Below are 27327 nucleotides of genomic sequence, written 5' to 3' on the forward strand. Positions count from 1 at the left end.
CTACCCCCAGCACAGCACTCTGGGGGCTGGTCCTATAAATTTGGCAATGGCAAACAGCTGCTGGCTGTATACACTAAAGAGCCTGAAGCAAGAAGCTGCTTCTATCTGGTAAGTGTGCTAGTTTGGGGCTTTTTCTCAATTGTGGTTTTTTTGTTTTTTTTTTTGTTTTGTTTTGTTTTGTTTTGTTTTGTTTTGAAGTACCTAAACTAATAGCTTAAAGCAATTGTAATATATGAGATGCAGACAAATTGCATGTATTGAAAAGTTGCTTTTATAGAAGTGCATAATATAAGTTAATTGTTTCCTTTAAGGCAACAGGAAAGGTTTTAGCAGCTCTGCAAACCTACCCAATAGCATATAGATATTAGGAGAAAAAAATGTAGTAGCGCTGGAAGTATAATATGAGTATCACTGGCTGCAGCACATTGTGCCTCTCAGAAGTGTTACTTGTCCTTAAAGAACCTATATGAAAATAGGGGAGCAAAAGTAAAACGGGCATGTAGGAGGACTTTGTTCTCTTTGCCTGGGTATATAGAGAGGATAAAATTCTGTGAGTGATAAGGCTAGTAGGGAATCAGAAGTAGTATTCCTTGTGTAAAGATGGACTTAAACCACTACCTGTGTTGATACTTGAATACAAAGCGAGTACATACATCAGGTGTTCAGGAGCTTGGGCTGTAGCCTTATAGGTGCTTGTTATAGCTTGAGAGTTGAGCTTTTCTTTGTCAAGTGCCTTGTTCTTGACATCAATGCTGATCTAGAGTCTTACCCCATCTAGACCGTTGTTAGGTCCTCAGTAATACTGGAACAAAGTACATAGCTTAACAGTAACAACAGTGAGCAGTAACCACTTCATGGAAGGCTTCTGAAGCAAAAAGATGACAGCTTTTGTGTTCTATAGCATGCCTTAACATAGTGATCTCACAGCCACTTTTATATCCTGAAATTGGAAAAATGCTGTTCTACAGTAACTATAACTCTGAATAGAAATTAGAGATGCATCAGAAGCAAAAACTCCATAGCGAAGGCTTATCCTGGTGCAAAAATAATTATAGGTCTTAAAAGTTAGTAAACAACAGAAAAATACTAAATATGGAAGTTTCTGTAGTAGAACAACAGAAACAGTAGGTAAGATGTTTTATAGTTATTGATAAGGGAAGTATTATATTTTTCCAGAAAAAAAAAACACAATTATTGGTCAGAAAATAACATAAACCCTTGATACTGTTCAAGTATGCTATCAATGCAAAGCAAGTGGAACCAGATCTGCAGAGTAACAGTATTGCCCCGTTCAGTAAGCTATGATAACAATTAAGCTTCCAGTAAAGCTAATTATCTCTATAAAGGAAATAACCTAACCAGATAAACAGTTCTGCTGCAGTTTTATTAGTCAGCTTCCTTTGTAGATAATGTAAGATCCAAAATTATGTCATTTAAAATGCAAAATTGCATGTGAGTATATCCTCTGAGCATCTCTTCTCTTGTATCTTAAATGTAATACTTAAGATTTGGATTCACTTAAGTATGTGATGATAACGCAACTAGGAAATGGCAAATTATAAACTTCTTTCAAATTATAAACTAATCCAAGTTCCAAAAAGGGAAGGCTACATCTGAACGAAAACAATTATTTCAGTCCTTGAAATCACCAGTGATGTAAATGTAAATCTTACAAGACAGATCTGATAGAAATATCAGGATCTGGTAACTAATTTTTTTAAATGAAAGCAAGACTTGCCTGGATGAATTCTTTTTTTGTTTTTTTTTCCAGGGAGCTCAAGAAAAGTTTTGTTTACCTTATTAGTAATTTTAGATATCCCATGACACAATGCCTAAAAAAATCACTTCCTAAGTGTACATATACATAGCTTACTAACAGATTATCTTCTGCTTTTCTACTGTGCTCTGTTAAAAGTCTGTGTTCTTTGTACATTAATAAATGTATCTCCATAAGCCTTTGAGGTTACTGTGCAGCTTGAACTCTTAATGCTTATCAGCATTTGATCCTCAGAGCTCCTGCCATTCATCTCAATTACAACAATGAATTATTAGCACCCCTGAGAATCAGCCACATGGTGTTTTCAAGTACTTAGGAAATGAAAACTATAAGGACCACCTGTGAAATTTTTGGGTCAAGTGATTTTCTTTCTATCATGCAAACTCAATGTTATGAGTTGAAATAAATATAGTCCTTACAGACATTTTTCTCATGCTGGACAACACTCTTAATTTGCACTCCTGACCTACTTTGGCAGGGGGAGGAAACTGTGATCCAAAGTTTGTTCACCACAGACTTTGATTTCTCATAAGCTTTTGGCCTTTAGGAAAAAGTAAACCAAACCATGGAGACTAGTGCCATGATTCATGTACCTTCCCTTAAGTAGGCATTTTACCTTCTGAGTAGTACTTTTTAACAACTCCATTTGTAGCAAGTTCTATATTACTGCAGATTATCAGCAAATAGGGTTTTTTTAGATTTGTGATGGAGAGATCTTTGCCTTGGCCTACCAGTTTATGTAGGTCAGCTCCTAGCTGGGCTGGAAGCACAATCTGCCAGAGTGTTGACAGCAGAGGAATGGTGATACACTAAACTCTTGGTATCAGTTACAAGCTGAGAGAGTGTGAATAATGGTTATAGAAACCTGTGTTGCCTTAGCCTTTCATCTCAGGTCTTGAGACCTATGGGACTATGGAGGGAAAACATCCCCCAAAACAGTCAAATGTAAAAGCCACATTTCTTGCAGATTACAAGCACTATAGGGAAAAACAGAAGTAATTTAAAGAGTGGCTTACATCTTTTTACGAAAAGACTGCTTTGTGACTGGTTCAGCTAGCAAAAAAGAAATAATATATAAACCATTAAACCACTTCTGTATGTTGAAATTGCCTTCTCTGCTCCACAAGTTAACAGTCTAGGGAGATAACCAGCTGAACTCTAATATAGCAACATAAGTTTCCTTGCTCGCTTAGACCATTCCTCTGTGCATTGTTTTTTATAACTTTACTAGAATTTGAAAGAATACTGACAGATGAGGCTGCTTGCAAGTGAAGGCAGAGCACAAACCCTAGTCTAAGCAATGCAACACTTGATGTTGTACATGAGCTGATTCAACTGTGCTGATGGGGACGCGATTTTTTGTTGTCTTCCCAACTAATTCTGGTACATCTGACTTCATGGGGAGACAGCTGTAGAGCTAAGCCAGCTTGACTATGTGGTCTGGTTTTGAGCTTTAACTGTTCAGCTGTGACATGGCTCCTGGGTCAGACAAGCACCTGAGCTGTCAGGGCAGTGTGTGCCCAGGACACCCCTGTTTATGGCAGCCTGGGATTGGTCATGAAGCATCTGTAACTTCTGCTTCTTTCTCTTGGTGACTCCCTGACCTGCCCTCCTGTGCTGCAGCAGCCTCAGGAAGCCAGAGCGTGTTCCTCAGATGGGGATCACCTTGAACAGAGGCAGCACGAGGCAGATCTGCCCAGACTGCCAAAAAGACCAACAGTATCCTGGCTTGTATCAGGAATGGTGTAGCCAGCAAGACTAGAGAAGAGATTGTGTCACTGTACTCAGCACGGGTGAGGCCCCGCCTTGAATCTTGTATTGGGTTTTGGGCCCCTCATAATAAGGACATTGAGGAACTAGAGAGAGTGCAGAGAAGGGCGGTGAGGATGCTGAAGGGTCTGGAGCACAAGCGTTACAAGGAGAGGCTGAGGGAACTGGGGCTGTTCAGCCTGGAGAACAGGAGGCTGAGGGGAGACCTTATCACTGTCTACAGCTACCTGACAGGAGGTTGTAGCATGGAGGGGGCTGGTCTCCTCTCCCAAGTAGCAAGTGATAGGGCAAGAGGAAATGGCCTCAAGTTGTGCCAAAGGAGGTTTAGATTGGATACTAGGAAAAAATTCTTCACGGTGAAATAAATACCTTACGCTTTTTCTATGGATAAACAACATTTAATCCAATTCCTTGTATTCCTTAAACACGTGTTCATTAGAGCATAAGCAAAACAGCGCTGGGTGCGCGGGGGATTAACTCTGCCCAACACGCACACATTTAACAATAAGAAGTGTGCTTAAATACAGTATGGTGTTACATATTCATAATGACCCCAGAAATGCCTATACATATTCATGACCTTTCCCCACTTTTTATTAGAGTGAGTCTCAGATAACCATTTACACACTCCCCTCCTTGACCCTCCCCCGTTGTGCCTGTGCAATGTCACTTGGTGAATTTGAGGAAGGGTCTTTAGGGGTCTTTGGATGAAGGCTCCTTCAGCTTCGTCACAGTGGACTTTTTACCTTTGGCTCGTTAGAAGGAACTGGCTGGAATCCAAGCTACCAAAACGACTGGAACCAGACTGGTGCCTCCTTTTTGCTGTAAATCTTGGCTATCTTGTCTCCTCAAGGTTGCACAGCTGGTTCTGTAAAACTTCTTATCTCTGCATTTAATGAAGTCCTGCTTTTTTTTTTTTTTAGCACAATTAGTTACATACTGCTCTAAACTAGATATTAATAATGTGATTTAAAATGTTAGCTTGTTAGTAGGCCCTTATTATACAGTTGCTTAACCCTTAAAATGTTAGTTCGCTCTATCAGTATAACTTCCTAAACAAGTTCCATAACTTTTTACATAGAACTTAACCACCTTTCCCTTTTCCAAGTTCAGAGTCTGTGCCTCATTTGGTTATACCTGTAAACATTAAACATCTTAGCACGAATCACAACTGCATTTTTCACAATGGAAAGGGTTGTCAGACATTGGAACAGGCTGCCCAGGGAAGTGATGGAGTCATCATCCCTGGAGAGGTTTAAAAGGTGTTTAGATGAGGTTCTTAGGGACATGGTTTAGTGCTAGAGTCAGGTTGTGGTTGGACTTGATGATTCTGGGGGTCTCTTCAAACCAAAATGATTCTATGATCTCCTTCCTCAGAAAGCTGCAGCACTGCAGCTCTGTGAGCTTCAAATGTGGACAGAAGCAAACTAGATGCTACTGCATGTCACCTCCTTTGGCTTTTTACAGCATCAAAACGCCCCGAGCCTGTGGCAGCTGCTGGTGAGGGCTGTGCTCTGGGACCTGCAGCTGGGTGACGCCCGCCTGTGTGCAACGGGGAGCCCGCGGAGCCTCCCGGGAGAGCTGCCGGCGGGAGTGTGGTCACTGCAGCCCGCGGCGAGCTGCCCTGACAGCCTCCAGAGCCCTCACACGGCTCCAGGGGCCGGTCCCTTGTGAGGGGATGGCGGCGGCGCCGGCTCGGAGCGAAACGTGCCGCTGAGGCGGCGGCAGCGCGGCCCCTGGCGGCTGAGAGGCGGCACTGACCGGGCAGGGTCCGGGCGGTGCTGCCGTCCGCCACCTGTGCCAGTACTCAAAATGGCGCCCACAGGCACCAGCACGATGCCTCCGCCCTCGCTCAATATGGCTGCCTCCCGCAGTCACGCGGCGGGGATTAAAAAAAGAGATGGCTGCCGTTTCACGCGGTGCTGAAGCCGGGGGCTCACACGGACTTCCCGCCGCTCCCCTTCTCTGTAGCTGCTCTGTGTCCGGACACCGCCGGGCTATGAGCGTGCAGCAGACCCACCGGGCGGCAGGAGGGGCTGCGAGACCATAGAGTGCAGGACGGTGCTCCAGAGCGGCAGAGCTACCGCGTCGGCGGCAGCGCCCTCTGGTGGGCAGAGGCTGCCACTGCGGGCGGCGGAATCCGGTGCGGTCCCCGGAGGCTTCTCTCCCTCCATAGGGTCGAAGTTTAGGCTTCAAGGGAGAAGGGGCCTCCCGCCTGGCGCTGTCAGATGGGGTCCCTGGGGGATCCACCAGTTCCGCTGCTCCATCTGCCAGTGGCTGAGGGGTGCCTCTCCCGTCAGCTTTACCTTACACCCCTAAAGCCCACAGCTTTTGGATCTCCAGGAGCTCTGCTCCAGCCTCCCTCCCTCCATTAACACCTCAATCTCTTTATTCATGTTTGGTTTTCCCCTCCCCACTGCCTAAGCTGTTTCTTGGCTTCAGTGGTCCCTCACTGCTCTGCAGTGCTCACTTCATCTCCTCGTGACCTGTAAGCCTGTCCCCAACACAACAATCATCTTTAATCTGGGAAAACGGGCTCTCTGCATTCCAGGGGCACAATACCACTGGGAAGACCCCTGCCCACAGGTTTGTTCTGCTTGGTGGCGCCAGGGTTGGTCTGCGCTGGAACCAGCAGAGCAGATGCAGGAGGTGAACCTTGCTGCTGGCTGCTCACAGCTGACAAAATTTGGGGTGCAGGGCTACTTGCTCATCCTAGGGGCATGCCTGGCTATTGCAATGCTTTCAGCTTACTCTTTTGGGTGCAGAGCAATGGGTGTTATTACACAACTCCTGCAGTGCTCCAGACCCTCCACTGATAAGGTCTCACAGATGTACTTGATCAGCATGTTTCTTGGAGCTGTTCAATGTTTAGTGCCAAGACTGTTAATAACTATGTGGAATAGGACCAGCTGTGAGGGTGAGTGCTGAGGTTTCTGCCTAGCCTGGCATTTGCTGCATCACTGTAGGATGCCGCCACCTCCCTGTAAACCAGCTTTCTTTGCTCTTTTGCAAGTGGCAGGAGATCACAGAGATCCCCTGAGATCCCAGGCAATGATGGAGCAAGTCACTGACATGGAAAGGTCTGAGTGCCCATCCTGGCTCTCATCCTGCAGGCTGTGCCTCTGTGGAGACCTAGAGCTGAGGGTGGGGGACACAGCTGTGCTGTGCCACAGGGATGGAGCCAGGGATACAGAGGGTGTCACCCCACCCATCTGCAGGTGGCATCAAGCCCCTGTTTTGGAGTGTCCTTTCATCTGCTGTTTTAGCAAAGTTCAGGTGCATTGCTGCTGAAACATTTCTCTTGGCAAAGACAAGAAACCACTTTCACCTCTGTGTTTTCACCTTCAAAGCATGTCCTATGAAGCATCAGCTGTGCCAGCTGTGGTGACCTGGGATGTGCCTGTCCCAAGCTTCCTCTGCAAGGAAGGAAAAAGTCTCTTTTTTGACAGAGGGACTCCCAAAGGCCCAGTGATGCACGCAGCTCTGCCTCCATCTGCCTGCCCCGCTCCGGAGCTCTCCCCAGAGCCTTAATCTGTCTGGAGCGTGGGCTGCCTGCAAACTCCTCTGTGCTGCGGCGCGCGACGCCCCCCTGGGCCCCTTCTCCGTTTTCCCAGCGGCCATGAAGCGGAGGCTGCGCTAGGGTCAGCGGGGCACAAAGCCACTGCTGGGGGGACGCGCCTTGACCCCGGGCTGCTGTGCCTGCTGCGGGCAGCCCGTCCCTGCCAGCCTGTGCAGACCTGCAGGCGGCATCGGCAGCGCTGCCGGGCCACAAACACACCCAGGAGGGTGTGAGCAGGCAGAGCAGGGCTCCGCTGCGCAGGGACGCCCAGCCCCAGCACTCACCTGGTCTGCCAGAGTCCCGGCTGCAGGAACCCAACATCTGCAGGGAGCAGCAGGTATTTTTGGCCCCTTGGCTCGCTGCCTCAGGGTGGCAGCCTGTGGCATGGGGACACTGAAACCGTGCTGCCACAGGAGCTGTGGGAGGGCTGACAGAGTGGCAAGGGGGGTGATCCTCCTGGCCCTGTGTGCAGCTGAGGGGGGGAAGGGGCTGCCCATGTGTTTTCCACATTCTGTAAAGCAGGAATGGGGAGCCAAGGACTGACTGCATGCTGGAGATGTGGGGTGTGTGGCTGGGAGTGGGGAGTCTGTGCCAGGCTGTACTGCTTTTGCTGTTTTGTGGTCACTTTTTTCCCCAGGACCTCTGGTCTCCCTCCTGTGAGGTCAGGGGACAGTGGGGCTGGGTGTTAGCTCCTGCTGGCCTGCCTAGTGGCATGCAGGGGTTCTTGCCCTGCCTGTGGCCACCCAGTTGTGCTGTGTTAGCACCCCTGGGGCACAAAGATCCTTGTGGAGCTGTGAGTGCATGCTGCCACATTAGTGACTGCAGCAATGGGTTTGTCACTCCTTTTAAGTGCCCTATGAACCCTCAACTAGGGCTGGGAGTTGGGAGGGCTGAATGATGGCTCCTGATGGACACCCAGCTCCCACTGTGCACCTCTCCCCTTGGAGCTGGTACTGAAGTTGAGCAGGGTCTGCTGCATGCCCAGCTCTGTTTGGGACCTGTACCCTGTGCGGGGGTGTTGCACAATAACTGCTGGTGCCGCTGCTGCTGTCCCACTCTGAGCTGGGAACAGGGTGGCATTTTTCCTCCAAATCCTCCAAACAGTGCTACTGGCACAGATTTGTGGCCAGTCCTGTGTCTCTGCCCTGCCAGTCCTGGCAGTAACAGCCTCCCAGAGCAGCTGAGTCCTGAAGTTCAGCTGGTGCCCACAGCCACTCCTCCTGTACTTTGTACCTTGCAGGGGTGGCAGGGTTTCCCTGATCAGTTGCTGGCACCAGGGTTCTACCTGTGTGAGCAGCAAGGGGAATACAGGGCGAATCCCATGGGATGTTGGCTGAGCCAGCTATTCAGTGGTGAAAATGACGCCTCTGTTTGTGGTGACAGCAGGGGTAAGAGCCTGCAGCCAGAGCCCTGGACATCACGGAGGGAAACTGCCTAGTCCCAAGACTTCCTGCACTTGTGTTAGCGCTGGCTCCTTCAGTGTGATTGCTGAGCAGATCACAGCTGCTGAGCTGGTCCCTAGAAGATGGGGGGGCAGTGAGTGTGGGCACTGCTGTGCTGCTTGGCATCTGCTGCACCTCGGCTGGCTGGACCTGCTGATGGCAGCCCTCCTGCCCCCCACCAGCTTGCAGAAGCTGGCTGGGCAGGTTAGGAGTCCCACTTTTGGGTTGGTACCTGGCTGTGCATGCCCCAGTGGCCACTGCTTCAATAGGTCCTGGGGGAGGCTCTGTACCTCAGCCCTGGAGACCAACACACTGGTGGTATTTGGGAGCGAGGTGCCATGCTGGGATGCTGTTTTATCATAGGGAAGACTGGGCTGACCTTGGCCATAGCCACAGCACAGCAGAGCTTCTCTGGTGTGGCTGGCATGAGCTAGCTCTGCTCCCCCTCTCCAGGCTGGGGTGGGACATTGTCCTGCTAGGCACAACCTGGCCCCCAGCATTAGAGAGGATGTGGCTGGGAGAATGTGGCCAGCTGGCCCCAATACCTGGCTCAGCAGTTGCAGTGAAATGAGAGACTGGCTTATTCTGGGAGGTGATAAGTGCTGTGTGGGGTGCCTGCCCTATTGGAGAGGCTGGGCTGAGGAAGGAGAGCAGCTCTGCAGCAGGGTAAGGGGTAATAAACATGAGGTTACCTGGGGTGGATAAAGGGAGACCTTGTTCAGGGCTCCCTCCTTCCTCCAGCTGAGCACCAGGAATCTGAGGACTGCAGCAAAGTGTCCTGGACTTCTCCCCTTCTCAGTGCATGGCAAACACAGTAGTAGACCTGCACTTGGCCTCATCTGTGACTGTAGCAATGGGTTTTCCTCCATAACTGCCACTCACCTCCCCCAATATAGTGCTTGGACCAACAATCATTCAGTGCCTGCTCCACTGCAGCTTCTCCAGCCCCCCTGGGGAGCCCTTTCTGTGTGAGCTGAGCTGGAGAGCTGCCAGGGTGATGTTGCCTCAGAGAGGACCTGGGCTTAGAGAGGACACAGCCTTCCTGGCTGTCACACACACCCCCAGCTGTGCAGCAGGAGCCCAAGCTGGCTGGCGGGGCTGCTGGAGCCTGCATGGTGCCCCTGGCTCCCAGGTGAAGTGTTGAACCCCAGGCTGGGGAGCAGGTCCTGCTCCCTGCCAGCTCCAGGCCTGCTTTGGCTGGTTGAGTGAAGGGTCCCAGGGCAGCTGGCTGAACAGGTTGGACTGCACCCTGTGCTCCCGCTTTCCCTGGCATCATGCCTTGCTTGGGGACACAGCCAGCAGCTGTGCTATGTCCTAGGTGCTGGGGCAGCTGGTTGCCAGGGTACCTGGACCCAGGATGCTGCAGAGCCCCATCTCCATGAAGCAGTGTGTTTTGGGAGGTGTGTATATACACACTCTGTGTGTTGCCTGCAGGACACCTGACCTGTGACCTCAGACAGCCCAGTGCTATGGCAGACCCTGCTGGCTGCTGCCGCCCCTGTGCCACCTGCCTGCTCTGCCTCTACAGCTGCCAGTGGATTACTGCCAAGAAGGAGAAGAGGAAGGGCCTGAGAACCACCAAGGTGATACCACGAGTGATGCTAAGATGGGGCTGGCCAGCCCCTGTGTGGGAAGCTCAGAGTGGTGGTGGGGTGAGGAAGGGCTCTGGCTGAAGGGCTCAGCCCAGACATTTGGCTGCTGACTCCTTGCCACTGGTCCTGCTCCCCAGGACCGAGCCCCAGGAGAGCTGGGGGTTCTACCTGGTACCCTCTCTGTCTTGGGACTGTCCTAGCCTGCAGCAGTGAGAGGGTGAGTTGTCTGTTTGCACTGGTTGAAAAGAAGGGTAGAGCAGCACACCAGCAGCAGTGAGGCTGAGCCATGGCCATCCCGGCCAGGCGTGTGTCTGCGGCAGGGCTCACACGTGCCTGCAGCAGCGCTCTGCGCTCCCCGAGGGCTGAGCATGGAGGACACGTCCTGGGGCGCTGAATGCCAGGCAAGGCACCTGCGATGCACGGCTCCTGGGCTGGGTGCGGCCCCCGGTGATAGGATGCTGGAAGGGGGTGTCCCTGGCAATTTGTAACCTGGGAGGGGTGAGGCCCTGGGATTCTTTGTGGTCTTCAACTCCCATGGGAGTGGCTGTGCTGCCACGGCTTGTCCCGTCTTGCCTGGAATGTAATGTGTGAGCTGGTCTGGGCTGCTGGATGTCCCGCTCAGCACCTGTGGCACCTCTCGCCTCCCCACGGGGCTGGGAGCTGGAGACCCTGAAGCTGGACCTGGCTTCGGCTGGGCAGGCAGGAGCAGTCTGAGGCACACTCATCTCTGCCCAGACCCCAGATCACCCAGCTAGAAGGAAACAGGACCTGGTTCCCTGTCCCTTCCCACGCCCAAAGTCCCAGCCTGTTCCCAGGGGCTGCTGCATGGAAAAGGAGGGGCAGTCCTGATGCAGGGGCTGCCCTCCCCAGTCTGCCATAGGCAACTTTTTAGTTGTTTGTATTAACAGGAGATGCTGGTCCATTTTCCTGTAACATGGGTCCAGCCAAAAGAGCTCTCCTGGGGAGATCTGTTCCACCTCCATGGGACAGCTCAGTGCCTGGACCTGTGAGGACACTGCCTGCTGTTGTGATGCCCTGTGCACCCTGCTGCAGGCTGGGTGCTCCCCAGGGGTCTCAGCAACCCAGCCAGGGGGCAGGTGCCCTGCAGGTGTGTGCATAGGTTTGATCTCTGGCTTTCAGTGTGACTGCAGCTGGTTCCTCTTCCTCTTCTTCGTCTTCCTCTTCACACTCGTGTGGCTCTACTTCGCCATCATCATCCTTAATGATTTCCACAACTTCAATGAGTGAGTAGGATCCCATGTCCAGCCTTGCTCCCCATTTGCCCCTTCCCCTCTGACCATCCCATTTGCTGGCAGGTTCATCTTCAAGCAAAGGAAGCTGTGGCTGGACTGGTCCCTGGTCCTGCTCATAGCTACAGCCATGCTGATCACCTATTCGGCTGTGTTGCTGGTGAGCCCTGCTGATCCCACCTGGGCTGGTCTGGGTATGGAGCTGTGTTGAGCACAGGCTGGCTGCCCTGTGCTGTGCAGAGCCAGGTGGAGCCCATAGCATCCAGCCTGCTGTACCAGCCTAAGCATGGCCAGAGACCCTCACCATGTCAGGGGGACTGTGCCCTTAGAGGGCTGAGCTGTGAGGTACAGCCCAGCTCTGACATCTCCTTGTTGTTCTCACAGGTCCTTGCTTTGTGCTTGCAGCTCTGCGGCCAGCCCTTGAAGCTACACTGGCTGCATAAGGTGAGAGACTGGGAGTGCAGGGTGATGGTGCCTGCCTGCCTGCCCTTGCACCTTGGGAAGCTGTGACCAGCCCACTGGGGCTGTGTACAGCTGCTGTGACCCCCCCACCCCCCCCACCCCGAGTGGCTGTGTGTCCCTGCTGGGCAGGGCTGCAGCTGTTAGTCCCCCAGCCATACATCTCTGGGATGGTAGTATTCCCTTGCTCAAGACATGGGGTTACAGAGCTCAGCTGCAAACCCAAATGGGGCAAGTGGAGTTTCAGGACCTGCAGGGGCTCAGGAAGGTTGGATGAGGGGGACACTGCCTGCCCTGCTAGGCCACAGCCCAGCTGGCCTGCAGGATGCTGTATGCTCCCCTAAGTGCCCTGTGCCCTGCTCCACAGACCCTGCTGATCTTAACTGCCCTGGTGGTGGCTGCAGCCTTCACAGGGCTGGGAATAAAGTGGGCGGAAGAGTGGAAAAGTGCACACATCTCGCTGCAGGTGAGTCACCTCGATACCAGAGACACCCCCGCTATACCCAGTACCTGGCCTGTGGGGATAAGCTGAAGGGTGGTGACTGGAGCCCCCAGCATGGCTATGTGCCATCATGGTTAACTCCCTGCCCTTGACTTCTGCTGCCTGGCCAGGCAAGGTTCTTCTCCTGCTCTTGCAGCCTGAAGCACCTGCAGTCAGGATGTCAGGATGATGAATGGTGGCTGGGCCAGAGTGGAGAGTCTGCTCAGTCCCCCAGGGGTCTGTCCTTCCCTCCCTGGCTATGTGGTTCTTGCAGCATTGCTGGCTGCAGTAGCAAATCACTGGCATTGGAGCATGTGGATTTTGGGGACAGAGGCTGGGCTGATGTATGCTGACATGCTTCCTTTGCCTCCCAAGGCAACAGGTCCCTTCCTGCACATTGGAATCGTGTGGGGAATGACGCTCCTTGCCTGGCCGCTGGCCAGCTTCATCTACCGCACCCGCAACAGAGGTAATTCCCCTCCAAGGTCTCCACCTCTCCCCTTGGCTTGTGCCTTGCTTTCTCCCACTCAAAGCCGTGTACAGAGGGCATCAGCACAGTGGGAACAGGTCTCCAGCACTCAGACTGGCAGTATTGCCTGCTCTTAGTTGCTGCTTCTCATGCTCATCCTTTGGTGCAACTTCAGCCCTCACTGCTTTGCAGCTGAAGGAGGGCTATGGATGGCAGACTGAGTCGTGCAGAAGTTCTAGGCTAGGGTGCAAGTGCATGCAGTGGGCCAAAAATAAATCTGCAGTGTTCCTGAGGTTGGGGATGCAGTGCCTGATCTAGGGCAACCATAAGTTAATGCTAGCTGAAGCAGCCTTGGCTTATTCCTAACAGCCTGCAAAACACTTCCTCTGTACCTCACCACTCTATCTTCTCTGTCTCTGCCTGCAGGTCTCAAGGTGTTCCTGCTGCTTGTGTACTGTGTGGTGATGATTGGGCTGTATCTGGCTCCCCTGGCAATCACCTCCCCTTGCATCATGGAGGAGAACCAGCTGCCCCCCAAGCCAGCCCTGGTTGGCCACCGCGGAGCCCCCATGGTGAGTGACCAGCACTGGCAGCATCCTGGTGTGGTAGTCAGGGTGGATGGGGCTGTGCCTGGCCATGGTGTACAAAGATTGGAGACCCTTGTTGCTGCAGGGCTGGATGAGCTCTGGCCAGCCCAGTGTAGAGGGATCCACACAGCAGCCAGGGCAGCACAGGGCTGGAGGATGGGTGAGCGCTGGGTGAGGAGAGTGGGTGCAGCAGCCACAGGGCAGAGCTGCTTGCTGAGTGCTGCTGGACCAGGAGCAGATGACTCTTGGCAGAAAGCCTGGCTGGGAAGCAGGGACTAGGCAGGCTCTGGCTATCTGCACCCAGCCCTTTTCCAGCCCCAAACCCTACCAGGTTGTCCCCAGTCTTTTTGTGGGTTGCCCTAGAGCAGAGGCAAGCTGCTGGATGCAGCCAGGCAGGGTGAGTGCCTGCCTCCTGTCCATGCCCTCTGCACTGACACTGTTCCTTTTCCAGCTGGCCCCTGAAAACACCCTCATGTCACTGCACAAGGCCGTGGACTGTGATGTGCAAGTCTTTGAGACAGACGTCATGGTGAGGTAAAGGGGCAGCAGAGACTCCAGGTGGGAAGGGGCCTGTGTATCCTGCAATGTCACCTCCTGCATGGGGCATTATAGAACACATCTGGAGGAGTGATATAACCCCTATTTGGAAGCAGCCCTGTTCAAAGGGCTATGCCATTCCCACCTTTGCAGTATGGGACTAGCTCCAGCTTGGTGTCTCAATGATCTGGGAGAGATACTGGGTTTCTGTCCTCTCTACACAGGTTGTCTTCCAGGGAATTAGGAGGGAGGAACCACCAGGGGAGGGGCACTGCTTGAAAAACAGATCCAAGCTCTAGTTCATCTCGTGCAATCTTGTTCTGGGGACAGCTATGGCAGCGAGCAAGGAACTACTTGGTTCCTAGCTTGGTCTCTAGGTGCTCCGTGCTTTCCAGACACTCACCTCTTTGCATAGAGGACCACAAGTAGGCAGAAAGGTGGGGGTTACCCTAGCAGGGTGGCTGGGATGGGGCAGGGATTCAATACAAACAGCTTGCAACACAGAGCTTCCCTCTCTGCTTCCTTTGTCAGTGCTGATGGGGTCCCATTCCTCATGCATGATGAGGAACTCACCAGAACCACCAATGTGCAGGCTGTGTTCCCTGAGAGGGCTGCCCTGAACAGCACCGCCTTCAACTGGACAGACCTCCAGCAGTTGGATGCTGGCAGCTGGTTCCTGGAGGTCAGGGTGCCTGTGGGGTGGCTGATCATGGATGGGTGCATTTCTGGGTGAAGTGTGAGCCCTGTCCTGGGGAAGGTTCCCTCTGCAGTGCTAGTCTGGGCAGACACCTGGACAAGGGCACAGAAGCGCTTCCATGCCTGCACAAATTCTTTGGGTGCGGTTATGCCCTAAGCTGGGGTTGGTTCTCACTCCTCAGCTGAGTCATGGAGGAGGCTGGTTGGAATGGAGGTGTCTCATACATTTGCTCGGAGCTGCACAGCCTGCCTGGGCTTGGAGGCATCTGTGGCAAGGCTCTTCCCAAAAGGTGACTAACCAACTCTTGAGCAGCTCTGAATGCCCACAGGTGTTGGGGCTGCTTGAACTGTGCTGTTAGTGTGGAGAAGGGTAAAGGTGTGCCCTGTGGATGTGCAGGGGAAGGATCTCTGGGCCTGTCTGCACTGGAGAGCATGTGAAAAGGCCAGTGTAGGAAACTGAGAGCCGGAGATGGGCACCACTTTGGGAGGTGGAAGCTTCTGGAGGGTCAGCCTATAATGACTAACTCTCTCTTGCCCTTGTAGCGGAGGCCATTTCCCACTGTGCTGAGTCTTTCTGATGGTGATCGCTATCAGGCAACCAAACAGAGGATCCCATCCCTAGAACAGGTGCTAGAGGCAGCCAAGCAGAGCAATATCTCCATCATGTTTGACCTCCGGCCTGAGAACCACAGTGACTACCAGAGCTTTGTCAATGCCACCCTGGAAGTGATCTTACAGTCAGGCATCCCACTACAGCAGGTGAGCTCCTGCTGTCACACCACTGCCAGACCCTGCTGTCACACCCTGCCATGGCGGGAGGTGCATCTGCCACACCATACACCACATTCCCATGTGCGATCCCTGCTGGGGAACTCTGTCCAGGCCTGGGGTTCTCTAGCTGGGAAAAGTTGCCAATAGTTGGGGCTTAATGTTTACAGCTTCAGATCCCTCCAGATACTCTGGTTTCACAGCACTGGCCACCCTGGTGTGTAAACTGTGACTCAGTCTAGGGAGGGGACCAACAGCGCTAGCAAGAGCAGAAGAACAATGCTCAGGCTTCTACCTCCCCATGCTTCATCACACCTCTCCCTGCAGCTCTTGGAGTCCTGCTGCAACCTCTTGTGCTGCCTTTACACTTCACCCAACCTCTGCAGCACAGGACATGTGCTGCCCTGGGGGAGTGAAGTAGCACCCAAATCACTTTCCCTTCTTGGCTTTTGGGGAATGCAGAGCAGGAGGGGATACAGCAAAGACTTGTACTATAGTGCTGATCCAAGGTGCGTTCTTGCTGCGGAGTTGGGGCCAAAGTGATGCTCTGCTTGATCCATTCAAGGACCCACAAAGGGCATAACTGTTGCAGCTTTCTTGGGCTGGAACTGCTTTCTCCTGTCAGTGGGGTCTGTTGTGCTTACTTGTTGGCTAGAGCAAACTCTTGGGAGACTGTCCTGACTGAGATCTTCATGGAGGAGCTGAGTGTGGAGAGGGGTGCAGGAAGCAGCTGTCTGAGCAGGCCATGTGTGCCTGAACCTGCAAGGAAATATTGGAAGAGAGCAAGCTCTCTGGGGCACCTCTCCCTTGCATGTGCTCTCTGGCTCTTGCCTAGGTCCTCTGGCTGCCAGATGGGTTCAGGGAACAGGTCAAACAGCAAGTCCCAGGTGTTCAGCAAGTTTATGGCCGGAAGAGACTCCAGAATGAGACAGAACCACTGCTGCGTGTTAATCTGCCCTACCAGGACATGAGCTCTGAGGAGATCAGGTGAGAGCTCTGTGCCCAGGAGCCTGGGAGCTGTGTAGCCTGGGCACTGTCCCAGCTCTGTCCCAGAGGGTAGCAGAGGTGAGGGCCAGCTGGTGCATTGCTGGGAAGGGCAGGGTGTGTGTTACAGCCTTGTGGTCAAGCATGCCTTATTAGGCAGGGCTGGTGCCTTGCCGGCAAATCTGCCTTGGGTCTGGCTCTCCAGACAGTTGTTCCATGTGGCTGTGAACACTGGATCACATCCCAGATACACAGTCATCTCTGGCTGTACAGCGAATGTGCTGGCACCCTGCTGTCTGCTGCTCTGACCACAGCCGTCCCTATGCAGGCAGTACCGCCAGGACAACATCTCTGTCAACTTGTATGTGGTGAACCAGCCCTGGCTCTTCTCTGTGCTGTGGTGCTCTGGGGTAAGCTCTGTCACCACCAACGCCTGCCAGGTGCTGAAGGAGATGAAACACCCCATCTGGCTGCTCGTAAGTGACTTCCCCATCCTTCACCTTGCCCCACAGCCCTGTGCCCTGGACCCTTATGGGTCGCTTTCTGCAGCAGCCCTGGGCGGACAGCTGTCTGGAGGGTGGCTTTGCTCAGTGCTGTGCTTGTATGAGAATGCGTGACCCTGCAGAAGGGACTGCTGGCACAGCAGCCCCTGGCTGGTGTTCATGGCTTGTCTTGTTGCCTTGCAGCCAAGCAGCACGTACCTCATGATCTGGATTGTTGCAGACTGCGCTTCCTTCCTTGCCATCCTTTGGGCCTTCCTCTTGTTGAAGTATGTTTGATCCCTTTCCCTCTGCTGGGGGAGGCTGTAATGTGCCCTGGGTGGCTGGTACATACCCAAAGCCAGTTGTATCTGCTGCCACCCTGCTGTGGACTCAGATCCCAGGGGTCCTTTCCTGTCTGGTTGAGACAGCAGTGTGTGGAGGTAACTTTTATCACCAGGCTGCACTGAAAAATCTGGCCTGGCCTTTCCTCCAGCTTCTGGATGCCTTAGTTCACACTTACTAGCTCACTCTGTGCCCCAGGGCTTTGTGCGCTTAGGCTGGGGGACTTTGGCCCTGCTCCTTTACCAGAGCTGCAGGCACTGAGAGCAGAACTCTGTGAGACTGTGTGTCCTGTGGGGCCCCACAGTCTCCAGCTGGGAGCTTGGGGGAGGGAAGGGGAAGGCTGGACTGACATTCTAACATCGATCCTATTCCATCTCCTAGGAAATGCTCCCGGAGAAGACAGACAGTGGGTAAGTGCACACGGATGTGAGCTCCCCTCCCTCGGAGCCAAGTTCTGCCTGTGGGACTCTCCCTGGCAGGCAGCTTTTTCCAGCTGAATGTGCCAGAGTGGTTTGGGATGGCTGGGGGAGGGAAGGGAATCCCAGCCAAGGGAGTTCCTGTCCTGCCCTTAGCAAACAATGCTGTGGGACAGTGCTGGGGAATCCCTCATTCCCTGGGTTTTCTCAAACCAGCTTTTCAGGCCCCTCTGCCTGTCACTGAAGGATGCTGGCTGCCTGCAAGGACTTTTTTTTTTTCTTCTCTGTCTCCCCAGAGTCTGAGACGGATGTGCTGCTCACAAAAATCAACAGCTTGATGCAAGAGTGACCCCTCCAGCCTCCATCAGCCATGGGGAGGGGCAGCAGGAACCCTGCACAGCTCAAGTGGGGAGCACTCCTCAGGCCAGCTTTGAGGCTGCTTTCCTCTGTAGGCTCCTTCTGAGCTTCCTCTCCCCCGTAGCCTTCTTGGCTCCTGGTGGAGCACAACTGCCCTAAGCTGAAAAGACCTGGAGCTGAGTTCCTAGTTTCCACTGGCAGTGAGAAACTGGAGCCTTTGCACAGGTTTCCTGGGGCTGGCTTGTGGGGTTTGGTGACTAGTGGGGATTGGAGTCGCTGTTTGGTGCAGGGGAAGGGCAGCCTCTGCCTGTCAGCAGCAGCTCTGCAGCCAGGGGTGAGAAACCTTGTTTAAAGTGCTGCTGCCGTGGGCCCTGCCTTGCCCCATTGCTTGAGGAATAGAAAGGGCACTGCGAGGGGGGAGGGAGCTTTTTCACTAGATGGAGCTGAGCTCTTCCCACACCCGTGCTGGACCTAAGTCCTGCTCCTGCAGACCGCATCTTTGCAGGCCAGGGTGCTAGCTCCCCATGCAGCAGTTAGTGTGTGCTGCTCTTGGGGGGAAGGGAGTGGGGCTGTAGGGGTTCTGGGGTTGGCAGAACCATGGTCCTGCTCCTGCTGCTGCAAAGCTGTGGAGGTGGGCAAAGGAGGGGAGCTGTGGGACTCGGGTTGGTCACTTTGCAGCAGGGCCTTGAACTTGGAAACGGTGATGGGCTCAGTTCTCCTTGTTCTTATGTATTTATGTCAATAAATCAGCGGAACCAGTAGACAGACTCCGAAGGGGCGAGTTAGGTATAACTGCTTTCTCGCCGTTTCCCACTCCCCTACACACCCCACCACCACCTTCACCCGCAGGTCCCGGCTGCCTGGAGCGCTGCCGAGGCAGGCGCAGCCCAGCCGGTGCTGACTCGGGGCAGGCGGGGATCCGCGGCGCGCCCGTGCCACCTAGTGACAGCGCCGGGAAACGCTGCCGAGGGCCGAGCGGCTCCCCCGGCCGGGCCCTCCGCAGCGGGGAGGGAGGGGAGAGCGAGACGGGCGCGCCTGCCAGGACTCCCGGGGCGGGGTGCGCACGCCGAGCCGCTCCGGTAGCCCGGCGGGCTCCGAGCAGCCACGCCCCGGGGTAGAGCAGCGGGCGCGCTGTGGGTGCCGGGCCGCTCCCGGAGGCGGTGCCGGCGGGCGCGGGGGGGGCGCGGCTCCTCGGTCGTTTCCCGCGGGGCGGGGCGGGCGGCGGTTCGGCCGCTTGCTTGCTGGCAGCGACCGGAGCGGCCGCCGGCTACGGCGGAGCGATGATCCGCCGGGAAGGTAAGGAGAGCCGAGCCCTGCCCTGTCTGCAGCGCCGGGCACCGCGGCCCGCCGCGCTCAACAAGTGTCTGCCCTGCCGGTACCGGCACCGGGATTGTACCCGATGCCCTGTGCTGCTCCCGGGCAGCTCCTATCCTCTATCCCTCCCTCCCTCCTCACCACCGGCCGGGCAGCCCTGGCCGTGTGCACCCCCAAGGCTGAGACTTGAGGACCAGGTTGTGGGAGACATTCTCATGCCACTGTGGCTCAGAGTGGGTTGCTATGGGATGCTGTGCTTGCAGCACCCTTGGGTGCTGTGGGGAGGGTGGGTTTTGGGGGTGTGGGCCCTGCGAGGAAGGATCTGTAAGTGGGACTGGTACTTTTAGGCATGGTGAGATGGGCCCTGGATACCATGTGCTCTTTCTTGGGTGCTGCAGGAAGGGTGCTCCAGTCTCTCCCCTGTGCTTGGGGCACAGTGCATCCCTGAGTTTGGTGGTCCAGGGTCAGTGCTCCCTTGCCCCTGCTGGCTGTCACCTAGTGCTGGTGGCCAGCAGCGCAGACGTCAGTGCAGAGTGCATGCTGCTCATTCTGTGCAGCCTGGACTGGAGTAGGATGTTAACACCAGGTTCACAGTTTTTGTGTCCTGATGTGGTGGGCACAGTTCTTCACCTGCTTCATTAGCTTCTGCTGATAAGGTCAGGAATGACCAGGCAAAGATGACTCAACCCTGCTCATGGAATGCTGGGCAATGTCTGAAGCCACTGTCTGATCTTGCAGAAAAGGAAGCCCTTAGTGATAATACAGGGCTGGGATGCCCATAAAGCCCCATAAATATGGAGCTTGGGGAAATCCCTGCTTTTACGGGAACCAGCATAGAGCCCAGCAGGAGCTGTTCACGCTTCCTCAAGCTTCTTTCTCTGTTCTGCTCCCACGATGAGTCAGTGTGGGCCAGTGATACAGGCAGGACCCCATTCTAGTTTCAGCTGGGGAGGAGCTGGCTGGGAGAGCTGGGACAGCAGGTGGTATACACCCAGGCAGACACAGGCACCCTTGTTCAATGACCTGAATTCCCTGCCAAGAGCCCTGGGATGCGCAGGGTCATCCTTTCTGCATGAGTTCCTGGGTTAAAAGATGAGTCCCCAACAGTGGCGGGACGGCTCCCCCATCTCCTCACACAGACGGTCTTTGTCTGCGGGCTGCCTGGGTGACAAAGGGAAATATTCACTGATAGGGCTGGGACAGATTCAAGGTCCATGGGAGCTCCCTATCTGCCTGAGAGATGGGTCACATCTGGGGCTGGAGCTGGACTGACAGCTCTGGGCATCTGCCTAGAGAACCGTGGAGGTGTCCTGGCACAGAGAGATCACAGCTCCACTATTTTAGGTCCAAGGTTGTCTCACAACTCTAGTGAGCTCAGTCTTTAACCAACATATTGTTTCATGGCAGCCTCCAGCACCCCTCCTTCCCTGATGCCAAGGCATCATGTTCCTTTCCCACTGTGTCTCCTGCTGACCCAAGCTGCTTGTTGTGTGGAGCAATTCCTACACTTGATCCTATAGAAAGCTAAGTTTTGACACTCATGTAGCTGAACTGTTTGCAATGTCTTGCACTATGTGAGTGCGGTCACCCGCAGCTTTGCTGCAGCCCTGTGTGGGAGACTGCTGCGGTAGTACTCGAGTCCCTGTACAACCAGGATGTGTCCAGCTCTTGAAGAGCTTCTCTGCCTGGGAGGTGGCAACATGACATATTATCAAGGGTGAGCCCTTTGCACTGCTCCAAGTCTGCACTCAAGCCTTCCCTGACAATGTCTGTCCATTCTTCAGCACTAATGACTTGTTACTCCTGTGTCATCCCTGCAGACACTGAACGGGCAGTGGAAATTCTGACCAGATACCAAAGTACCTTGCAGTCCCCTGAGGAGCAGGAGCTAAAAGCCTCCATTGGAAAAGTCTCGCACATCTTCCAAAGTGAACTCTTCCAGGCTCTGCTGGGTAAGCCCCTGCCTTGTGATCCCTGGGGCTTTGGGGTTAGTGGGTTCTCCTGGGGGCCTGATCCTGCAGAGGTGCCTGGCACTGGCCAGAGTGGGTGCATCCTGTGCAAACACACAAGGGCCTGTAACAGCAGGGAGCTGGGCTGTCTTTCCCCTCCAGGGCTTGGGCAGGAGGTGCAGGGGCTCAGGGCTGCAGTCACTGGGTGTTTGCAATGTAAATGGGATTCCTCAGTCAGGTGATTGTGGACAAGGGGTAAAGCCTTGTGATGCCCGTGAGCACCCCCTGCGCAGTGCAGACCTGGTATGGCCGCAGCCACTGCTGGGTTTCCAGCTCTGCTGCCATACCGAGGACACCCCACCACAAGGCCTTGCTCCTCCGTGTGCCTCTCAGCCTCATCACAACCTGCATCCTTCCATTCCTGCTGCCAACCTGAAGTGAGGCTAAATTTTTCTGTCTTTGAGAGAGAATCCACATGTATCCAGCTCCTTTTGAGGTATCTTGGCCTTCCTTGTGCTTAGACCTATGAGCGCTTGCGAGCAAAACACTGTGCAAGCGGCTCCATTGCACACACGAAACAGACTTGACAGCAAGTCTTTCTTGGGGCTGGGCAGCACAAAAAAGCCGTTTGGAACGCAGCATAGAGTTCTCCATGTGGATGTAGACAAACACAGCTGGAGTCTTGCCATGCTACGCAACTTCTCCGTGCAAGACGCACGTCTGTCTCGCTGAATGAGGTAATTTGAAAATGCACTTTCTTTGTGAAGTATGTTTTTTAGAAAAACAAAAATTGATGGTTTTGGACTCTGAAGTTGCTCAGCTCCATTCTCTGCCAGAGCGGGCCAGATGCTGGCTGTGTGGGTTCACTTAGGGCACTAGTATTGGAGGTAATCCCAGAGAACCGTTTGCAGAAGCTGTAGTGTGCTGAGAGGGGCAGGAACTCCTGTTCAGCTCCCCTCCTTAAGTCCCGCTCCCTGTGGCCCTCAGGGAAGCACACACAGCCCTGGCTGTTTCCATTCCTGGGACTCCCAGGGCAGAAGCCAAGTTTCCCTGCTAGGAAGGAAGGGAAAGCCCCCCAGAAGCTCTGTACCCCAGAGGAGGACCTGGGCCTGGAGTGCAGAGCACCACGTGTGGTCTGTGCCTCATACTTGGTGTGTTTTGACCCAGGGCTGTCTCAGCCCCATTGCTCCCCCTCACCTTTGCCATGACTCTCCCTTCTTGACAGCTCTTGACTTTTTGCACCTCAGCAACCGGAGACCCATTTCAGTGCCCACAGAACCTCTAGTTGCCAGCAGCTCCTCTGCTTCAGGTTATCCATTGAAAATGTAATGCAATCATGGGATGAGCAGTGTGTCCTGAGCTATTTTATTCTCTCCTTTCCTTGTTCTTGCTGCTGGAGCATCACCTGGAGGCTTTCAGCCCCAATGTGTGCTTGTGCAGGGCTTGCACTGGGACTCTGTGCCATCAGAAGCAGAGTCATACAACAACGGGAGAGCTCCCCGGGACAGTGGGCTCCCATGCCGAAGGGACCAGAGGGCATCTCCTTTCTTGCCTCTTCATTTACACAAACCACTCTCAAAATGGTCCCCAGCCCATATTTAGTCCCACACTAAAAGGCAGTGGTCCCCAGCGGGGCTGTGATTGCTTTGGCAAACCTGATACCAGCCCAACACCCCTGGCTGCTTCTGCGTGCTCCGCCAGTCCTCCCCAGGGCTGTGTGAAGGCAGCAAAGCAGCTTTCCCAAAGCCCAGGGCTGTTCGTGTTAGTGCAAAAGTGTTGTGAAGAGAGCATAGCTGGAGAGAACACGTCTGCACGCATGCCGAGCTGGCTGCGTTTGCACGCTGGCACGTGGAGGCTGCTCAGGCTTCCCTGTTCTGAGCCGTCTGACTTGGTGTCCTGTCAGCACTGGCACCAGGGAGTGTTGCTTGATTGCTGGTGACCTTTTCAACTGGTTTAACAGGATATTAGTTCCCTGTGCCAGAGCGAGCTTTCTCTAGATGTGTTTACATAAGTAGGAATTTGCATTAATTACTTCCTTCCCCCCCACCAGAGCGTGGGTTTGTGAATTCCTCTGTCCCTGCGTCGACACGTGTGGTGTGGTGTCCGGCTGTGTGCTTGCTGTGCCCGCACACAGTGGGCACATACTGAGGTCACTCAATGTCCATGGTCTGGACCCACTGGAGCATGGTGACAGCTCTGGGAGAGTGATGGAGCATTTCTATTTTATTTACTTTTCGCTCTTTCCCTTCTCCCAGTGAGCTGCTGTGTCTCTGTCTGAAGTTTGCTCTGAGTCACAGAGCTGGTTTGGAGTTTATCTGAGGGAGAAGGATTTTCAGGAGAGCCATGGGTACACCTCCCAGCGCAGAGTCTCGCATCTTGCTGTCCCACACCATGCTAGATGCTTCTGTCTCCAGGAAGGTCTCGGCTTGCACAGATCTTTCCTATTGCAGCCTCTCAGAAACCTGGGCCTGCTTATTTTATTTTTCAGCCCCTGGGGAACATGGATGCATGAGCATGGTATATCCCTGTTCTCAGCTTGCATGCTCCTACTGGTAGTGCTCTCCTAAGATGTGTTGGCCAGCTTGAGTTTGAACACCAAAATGCATTATGCCATAGTAGAGCTACTAGAAGTGCCAGGTGTCATGGAGTTTTCCAAGTTGACCCACATGGAAAATATCACAGATGTGGCTTTTCATTTGCTTTTTTTTTTAAGAATAAGCTGTTTAGTGGACCCCAAAAGCACCAGTTTTCCCAGTTCCAGGGGAGGATCTGCTGGGATGTTCAGATAAAGCCTATGTGGTGTCCAGGGCTGGATTTATCTGTCACTGTCATCGTGCCCAGTGTGGCTCTGCACACACACTGTTTTCTGCCAGACCCGAGCACAACACAGCCCCTTAAGTCCTCGTGGCCACTGTGCCAGACTCAACTCTTTCTCCCAGGAGTTGCCGGTGCCCTGGGGCAGGCTGGCTTTGCCAGGAGGGCTCCTGCCCTGGTGGGTGATGGTGTTGGCTGGCTCAGCACAGCAGTGCAGGAGCTGCTCTGCACTGGAATGCGTCAAGCACTGCTCCACACAAAAGAAATTCCTTGGCGGCGCAGAGGGAAAACAGGCTGTGCTGTCTCCCTCCTCCTGGCCCCTCTCCCTGCGTCTGAGGCCACAGAGCCAAGCGCGTGACTTGCAGGGAAACAGCCCAGCAAAAGGGCGCTCGAGGAGCCTGGGCTTGGGGATCCTGCAGCTGGGCTGGGGTGATCATGGCTCTGCCTTCCCTCCCTGCAGCCCCTCTGGGAGATGCTTGGTGTCTCATGCTTCTGGGCAGGACAGGGCTCACATGCAAAAGCAGCACCCTGACCTTTCATTCCTGAAAGGGGCCGTTGTGCCCTTTGCAGCAGGCAGAGCTGGGTGGACAGGCACAGCTTGTGTCCACTCGGCCACCCCAGCTGCCCGCAGCCCCAAGGGCATTGCTCCTCCTGAAAGCCCTCTGGGGCTCTGCTCTGCTCCTGTGCCCCAGAGGTGGCTGGCACAGACCCTAATGAGGTCTTTTTGGGTCCCCAGCCTTTCCCTGCAGCCTACCCCAAAAAAGGTTCCTCCTGGAAAGCCCTGCTGTTGCACAGGCAGGAGGAGAGGCAGGCGGTTGCTGACCCACAGTGCTTCCCTGGGCATAAAATTCCAGCTGGGAACTTGGCTCACCAGCATCATCGCTGGGGATGGTGGTTGTGGAATCACCAGGTGGATGCACGAGCCAGGGTGGAAAACTGCAGGAATCTGGAGGATTCCCAGCCCTGAGGACTCCTCCTCTTGCAAATTAGGGCATAGGCAATGATGGAAACTCGCAGCTTGCTTGAGAGCTCTGCTGTGGCAGCTGTATGTGCGAATCCTCCCTACGGCAGCGGGAGGCTGAGGTGAGGCTGGAGTTTCTGCTGGGGCTAAACCTGCGGTGACACAGCTGATGACAGTGCACGTGTTGGAGAAGAAATGTCATTTTCTGGAAGTGTATGTACCAGCTGGCACAAGGGTGCTGCATTAGCCCTTGGATCCTGATGCTACAGAAATATTTAGTGATATTTATTTGACATATTGATCTCAGGTGGGAATCGTTAGACAGACTCTAATCTCTGTAAATCTTGAGTTACTCTTCCTTTTGCTACTACAGCATCCTCTTGCTGAGGGTTTTCAGGTAGTGCTGCTTTTAAAGTACGCAGGTGAGGCAGACTTGTGTGCAACTTGTGATGCCCATAAGAAATGAAGGAAAACAGAATATGCTTAGGTTATCTTTAATACCATATGCATCCTAAAACGTACACCTGTTATGGCTGCATCCTTCACTGCCTGAATCCTGTCCCCTAGTCCTCAAACTCCTCTAATTCCTAGTGCTAGCAAAGGTTCTCTCTCCTGGCAAGCATCTAAAATGGGCTGAGGTTTTCGGAGGTGGAGAGTGGCTCCTTCGGAGGACAAGCCTCCCGCTCCATAGGCGCCTTGCCAGCTTGGCTGCCCAAGGCTGTGTTCCTGCAGGAGATGGGTGACAAACAGGGACACTGGCAGCAGTGCACCCCTGTGACAGGGCTGTTCAAATCCTGTTTTCATTTTTGCAAAGTTTTGTGCATTCCAAGCATAATCCACGCAGCCATGAGCCCCTGCTATCCCGTTACGCAATGACTATTTTTATAACCAGAGGGAGAGATGTTTTTTCATGAAAACAAAGTCCTGTTTGTTTGGCTGTGCAGTGACTGCTTGCCATGACCTCATGGCTGATTTGGGAGGGCTTTGGGAGCTGCGACGCTTGGCACCTTAGGGTGATCTGGAGGGGATGCCCCAGGTGCAGTGGGTGGATGTGGGGACTGCCACACCTCCCATCATTGCTGCTGTCCCATTTCTCCCGGGGCACAGGACCGAGCCTGGCAATGATGCAGCAAGAAGCAGCAGCTCCAGAAGTGACATCGAAGCCAGGCAGTGGCACAGTGCTCCCTGGACCTGGGTGGCTGTACAGCCTGGCTGGGCTCCATGTAGACTTAAAGCCACTCTGCCGGCAGCCGAGATTTATAGCAGCTTTTTCTGTGTCTGGGAGGTCACCAGGCAGCCCCCGGGAGCTGGATGCTGGGGGTCAATGCTGCTCCCCATCCTGTCTGCAACATGGATGTGCTGCTGCAGTATGTACTTAAGCACAGGGAGAGGATGGGGATTTGCGTCTGGGGGTGCAGTCCTGCTTTGTGAAAACCTCCCTGGGAAATAGCTTCAGGAGGTGTTCAGCAGGTGCTTAACGCTGCCCACTGCTCACCAGATTCCCTTTGGACATCTTTATAAAGTGGGTATTTAATATCCCGTGGTGCTGTGACATGGCACAGTTTCAGGTGAGAAGTTGCACACGGAAGAGCTGGTGCAACTGTTTCAACCCTGAGCTGCCAGGGAACGCCCCGGGGAGCGGCTGTGTCCCCCTTGAGCTGAGACCCATGGCTTGCCCTTGGGGTCGCTGGCAGAGAAGGGGCTCTCCAGCCTCCTCCACTGCAGATGCAGGTACAGAAAATGAACTCAGGTTCCTGCTGCAGCTTTCCCCACAACATGTGCTTATTTATGCTGCCGTGACTCCACCAGGCTTCCTGTTTCCCAGATGCTTGAAGGGATTTATTACTTTTTTATGACTTTTGCAAGGCATTTACCACACTCTTTTGGCTGACCTTTTGGAGCTTTACCTTTAACCTGGCAGCATTTACCACTCTTTCTGGTTTTCTCATTTGGATGCAGCTTCAGCTGTTTAGATGAACGTCTTCTTGCTTTTAACAGCCTCCCTTCCCCTGCGGTCCAGCCTTGCTTTCCTCCCTTTTGCCTTTACAGTGTCCTCTGGCCAGGCACTGTGTGTTTGCTCTGATGTCCCAGTGGGGTCTCCCTAAATTAGCTCAGTGCCTCCCACAAATATTTTACCCTCTTTGTTACCTGTTTCTTCATTAAAAAAAAAAAAAAAGCAGCTGCTCACTTTTGATGTAGTTCCCTTTCTGAAATTAAAAACTTCTGCAATGGGTGTATTGGCTTTTGTTGTTCCTACAGAGGTGCTAGATCTGGAGGTCCATGTCTGTCCTGGCTCTGGAGATGAGCTGGGGGCGGCAGCT

The 27327-nt window shown here is 53.8% G+C and overlaps 2 protein-coding genes across 9 annotated transcripts in view; both read left to right on the top strand.

The window, feature by feature from the left end:
• Positions 1 to 26: 26 nt before the first annotated feature.
• Positions 27 to 18742, top strand: GDPD2 (glycerophosphodiester phosphodiesterase domain containing 2). Of its 3 annotated transcripts, none has more exons than XM_021284981.2 (16): positions 27 to 108; positions 9983 to 10131; positions 11281 to 11384; positions 11457 to 11550; positions 11775 to 11834; positions 12217 to 12315; positions 12706 to 12799; positions 13226 to 13371; positions 13838 to 13920; positions 14455 to 14605; positions 15163 to 15378; positions 16223 to 16374; positions 16700 to 16847; positions 17058 to 17140; positions 17577 to 17605; positions 17908 to 18742. In XM_021284981.2, exons 2-16 carry the CDS (start codon positions 10018 to 10020, stop codon positions 17958 to 17960), a joined length of 1626 nt encoding a protein of 541 aa, XP_021140656.1. In that variant the 5' UTR covers positions 27 to 108; positions 9983 to 10017; the 3' UTR covers positions 17961 to 18742. The 3 variants fall into 3 exon arrangements, with proteins under 3 accessions (XP_021140656.1, XP_005500528.1, XP_064933784.1); XM_005500471.3 differs by lacking the exon at positions 27 to 108 and adding an exon at positions 7156 to 7443; XM_065077712.1 differs by lacking the exons at positions 27 to 108; positions 17058 to 17140 and adding an exon at positions 7156 to 7443.
• A 144-nt stretch (positions 18743 to 18886) lies between these two features.
• The window catches only part of DLG3 (discs large MAGUK scaffold protein 3), a 79940-nt gene continuing 71499 nt past the window's right edge, over positions 18887 to 27327 (top strand). For all 6 annotated transcript variants that reach the window (XM_065077697.1, XM_065077698.1, XM_065077699.1 and 3 more), the window contains exons 1-2: positions 18887 to 19264; positions 21103 to 21234. In XM_065077697.1, coding sequence (XP_064933769.1) covers positions 19249 to 19264; positions 21103 to 21234 — 148 coding nt within the window. In that variant the 5' untranslated portion in view covers positions 18887 to 19248. The remainder of the gene's footprint in view (positions 19265 to 21102; positions 21235 to 27327) is intronic.

Source organism: Columba livia, chromosome 12 (assembly GCF_036013475.1).
Source record: "Columba livia isolate bColLiv1 breed racing homer chromosome 12, bColLiv1.pat.W.v2, whole genome shotgun sequence".
Classification (NCBI taxonomy): domain Eukaryota; kingdom Metazoa; phylum Chordata; class Aves; order Columbiformes; family Columbidae; genus Columba; species Columba livia.

Bases quoted from the DNA above. Each gene is read 5' to 3' on its own strand.
- GDPD2 (XM_021284981.2), top strand. From the start codon at position 10,018: ATGGCAGACCCTGCTGGCTGCTGCCGCCCCTGTGCCACCTGCCTGCTC. The intron at 11,385-11,456 runs GTGAGTAGGATC...ATTTGCTGGCAG, and splicing joins GATTTCCACAACTTCAATGA to GTTCATCTTCAAGCAAAGGA. The intron at 12,316-12,705 runs GTGAGTCACCTC...TTGCCTCCCAAG, and splicing joins GTGCACACATCTCGCTGCAG to GCAACAGGTCCCTTCCTGCA.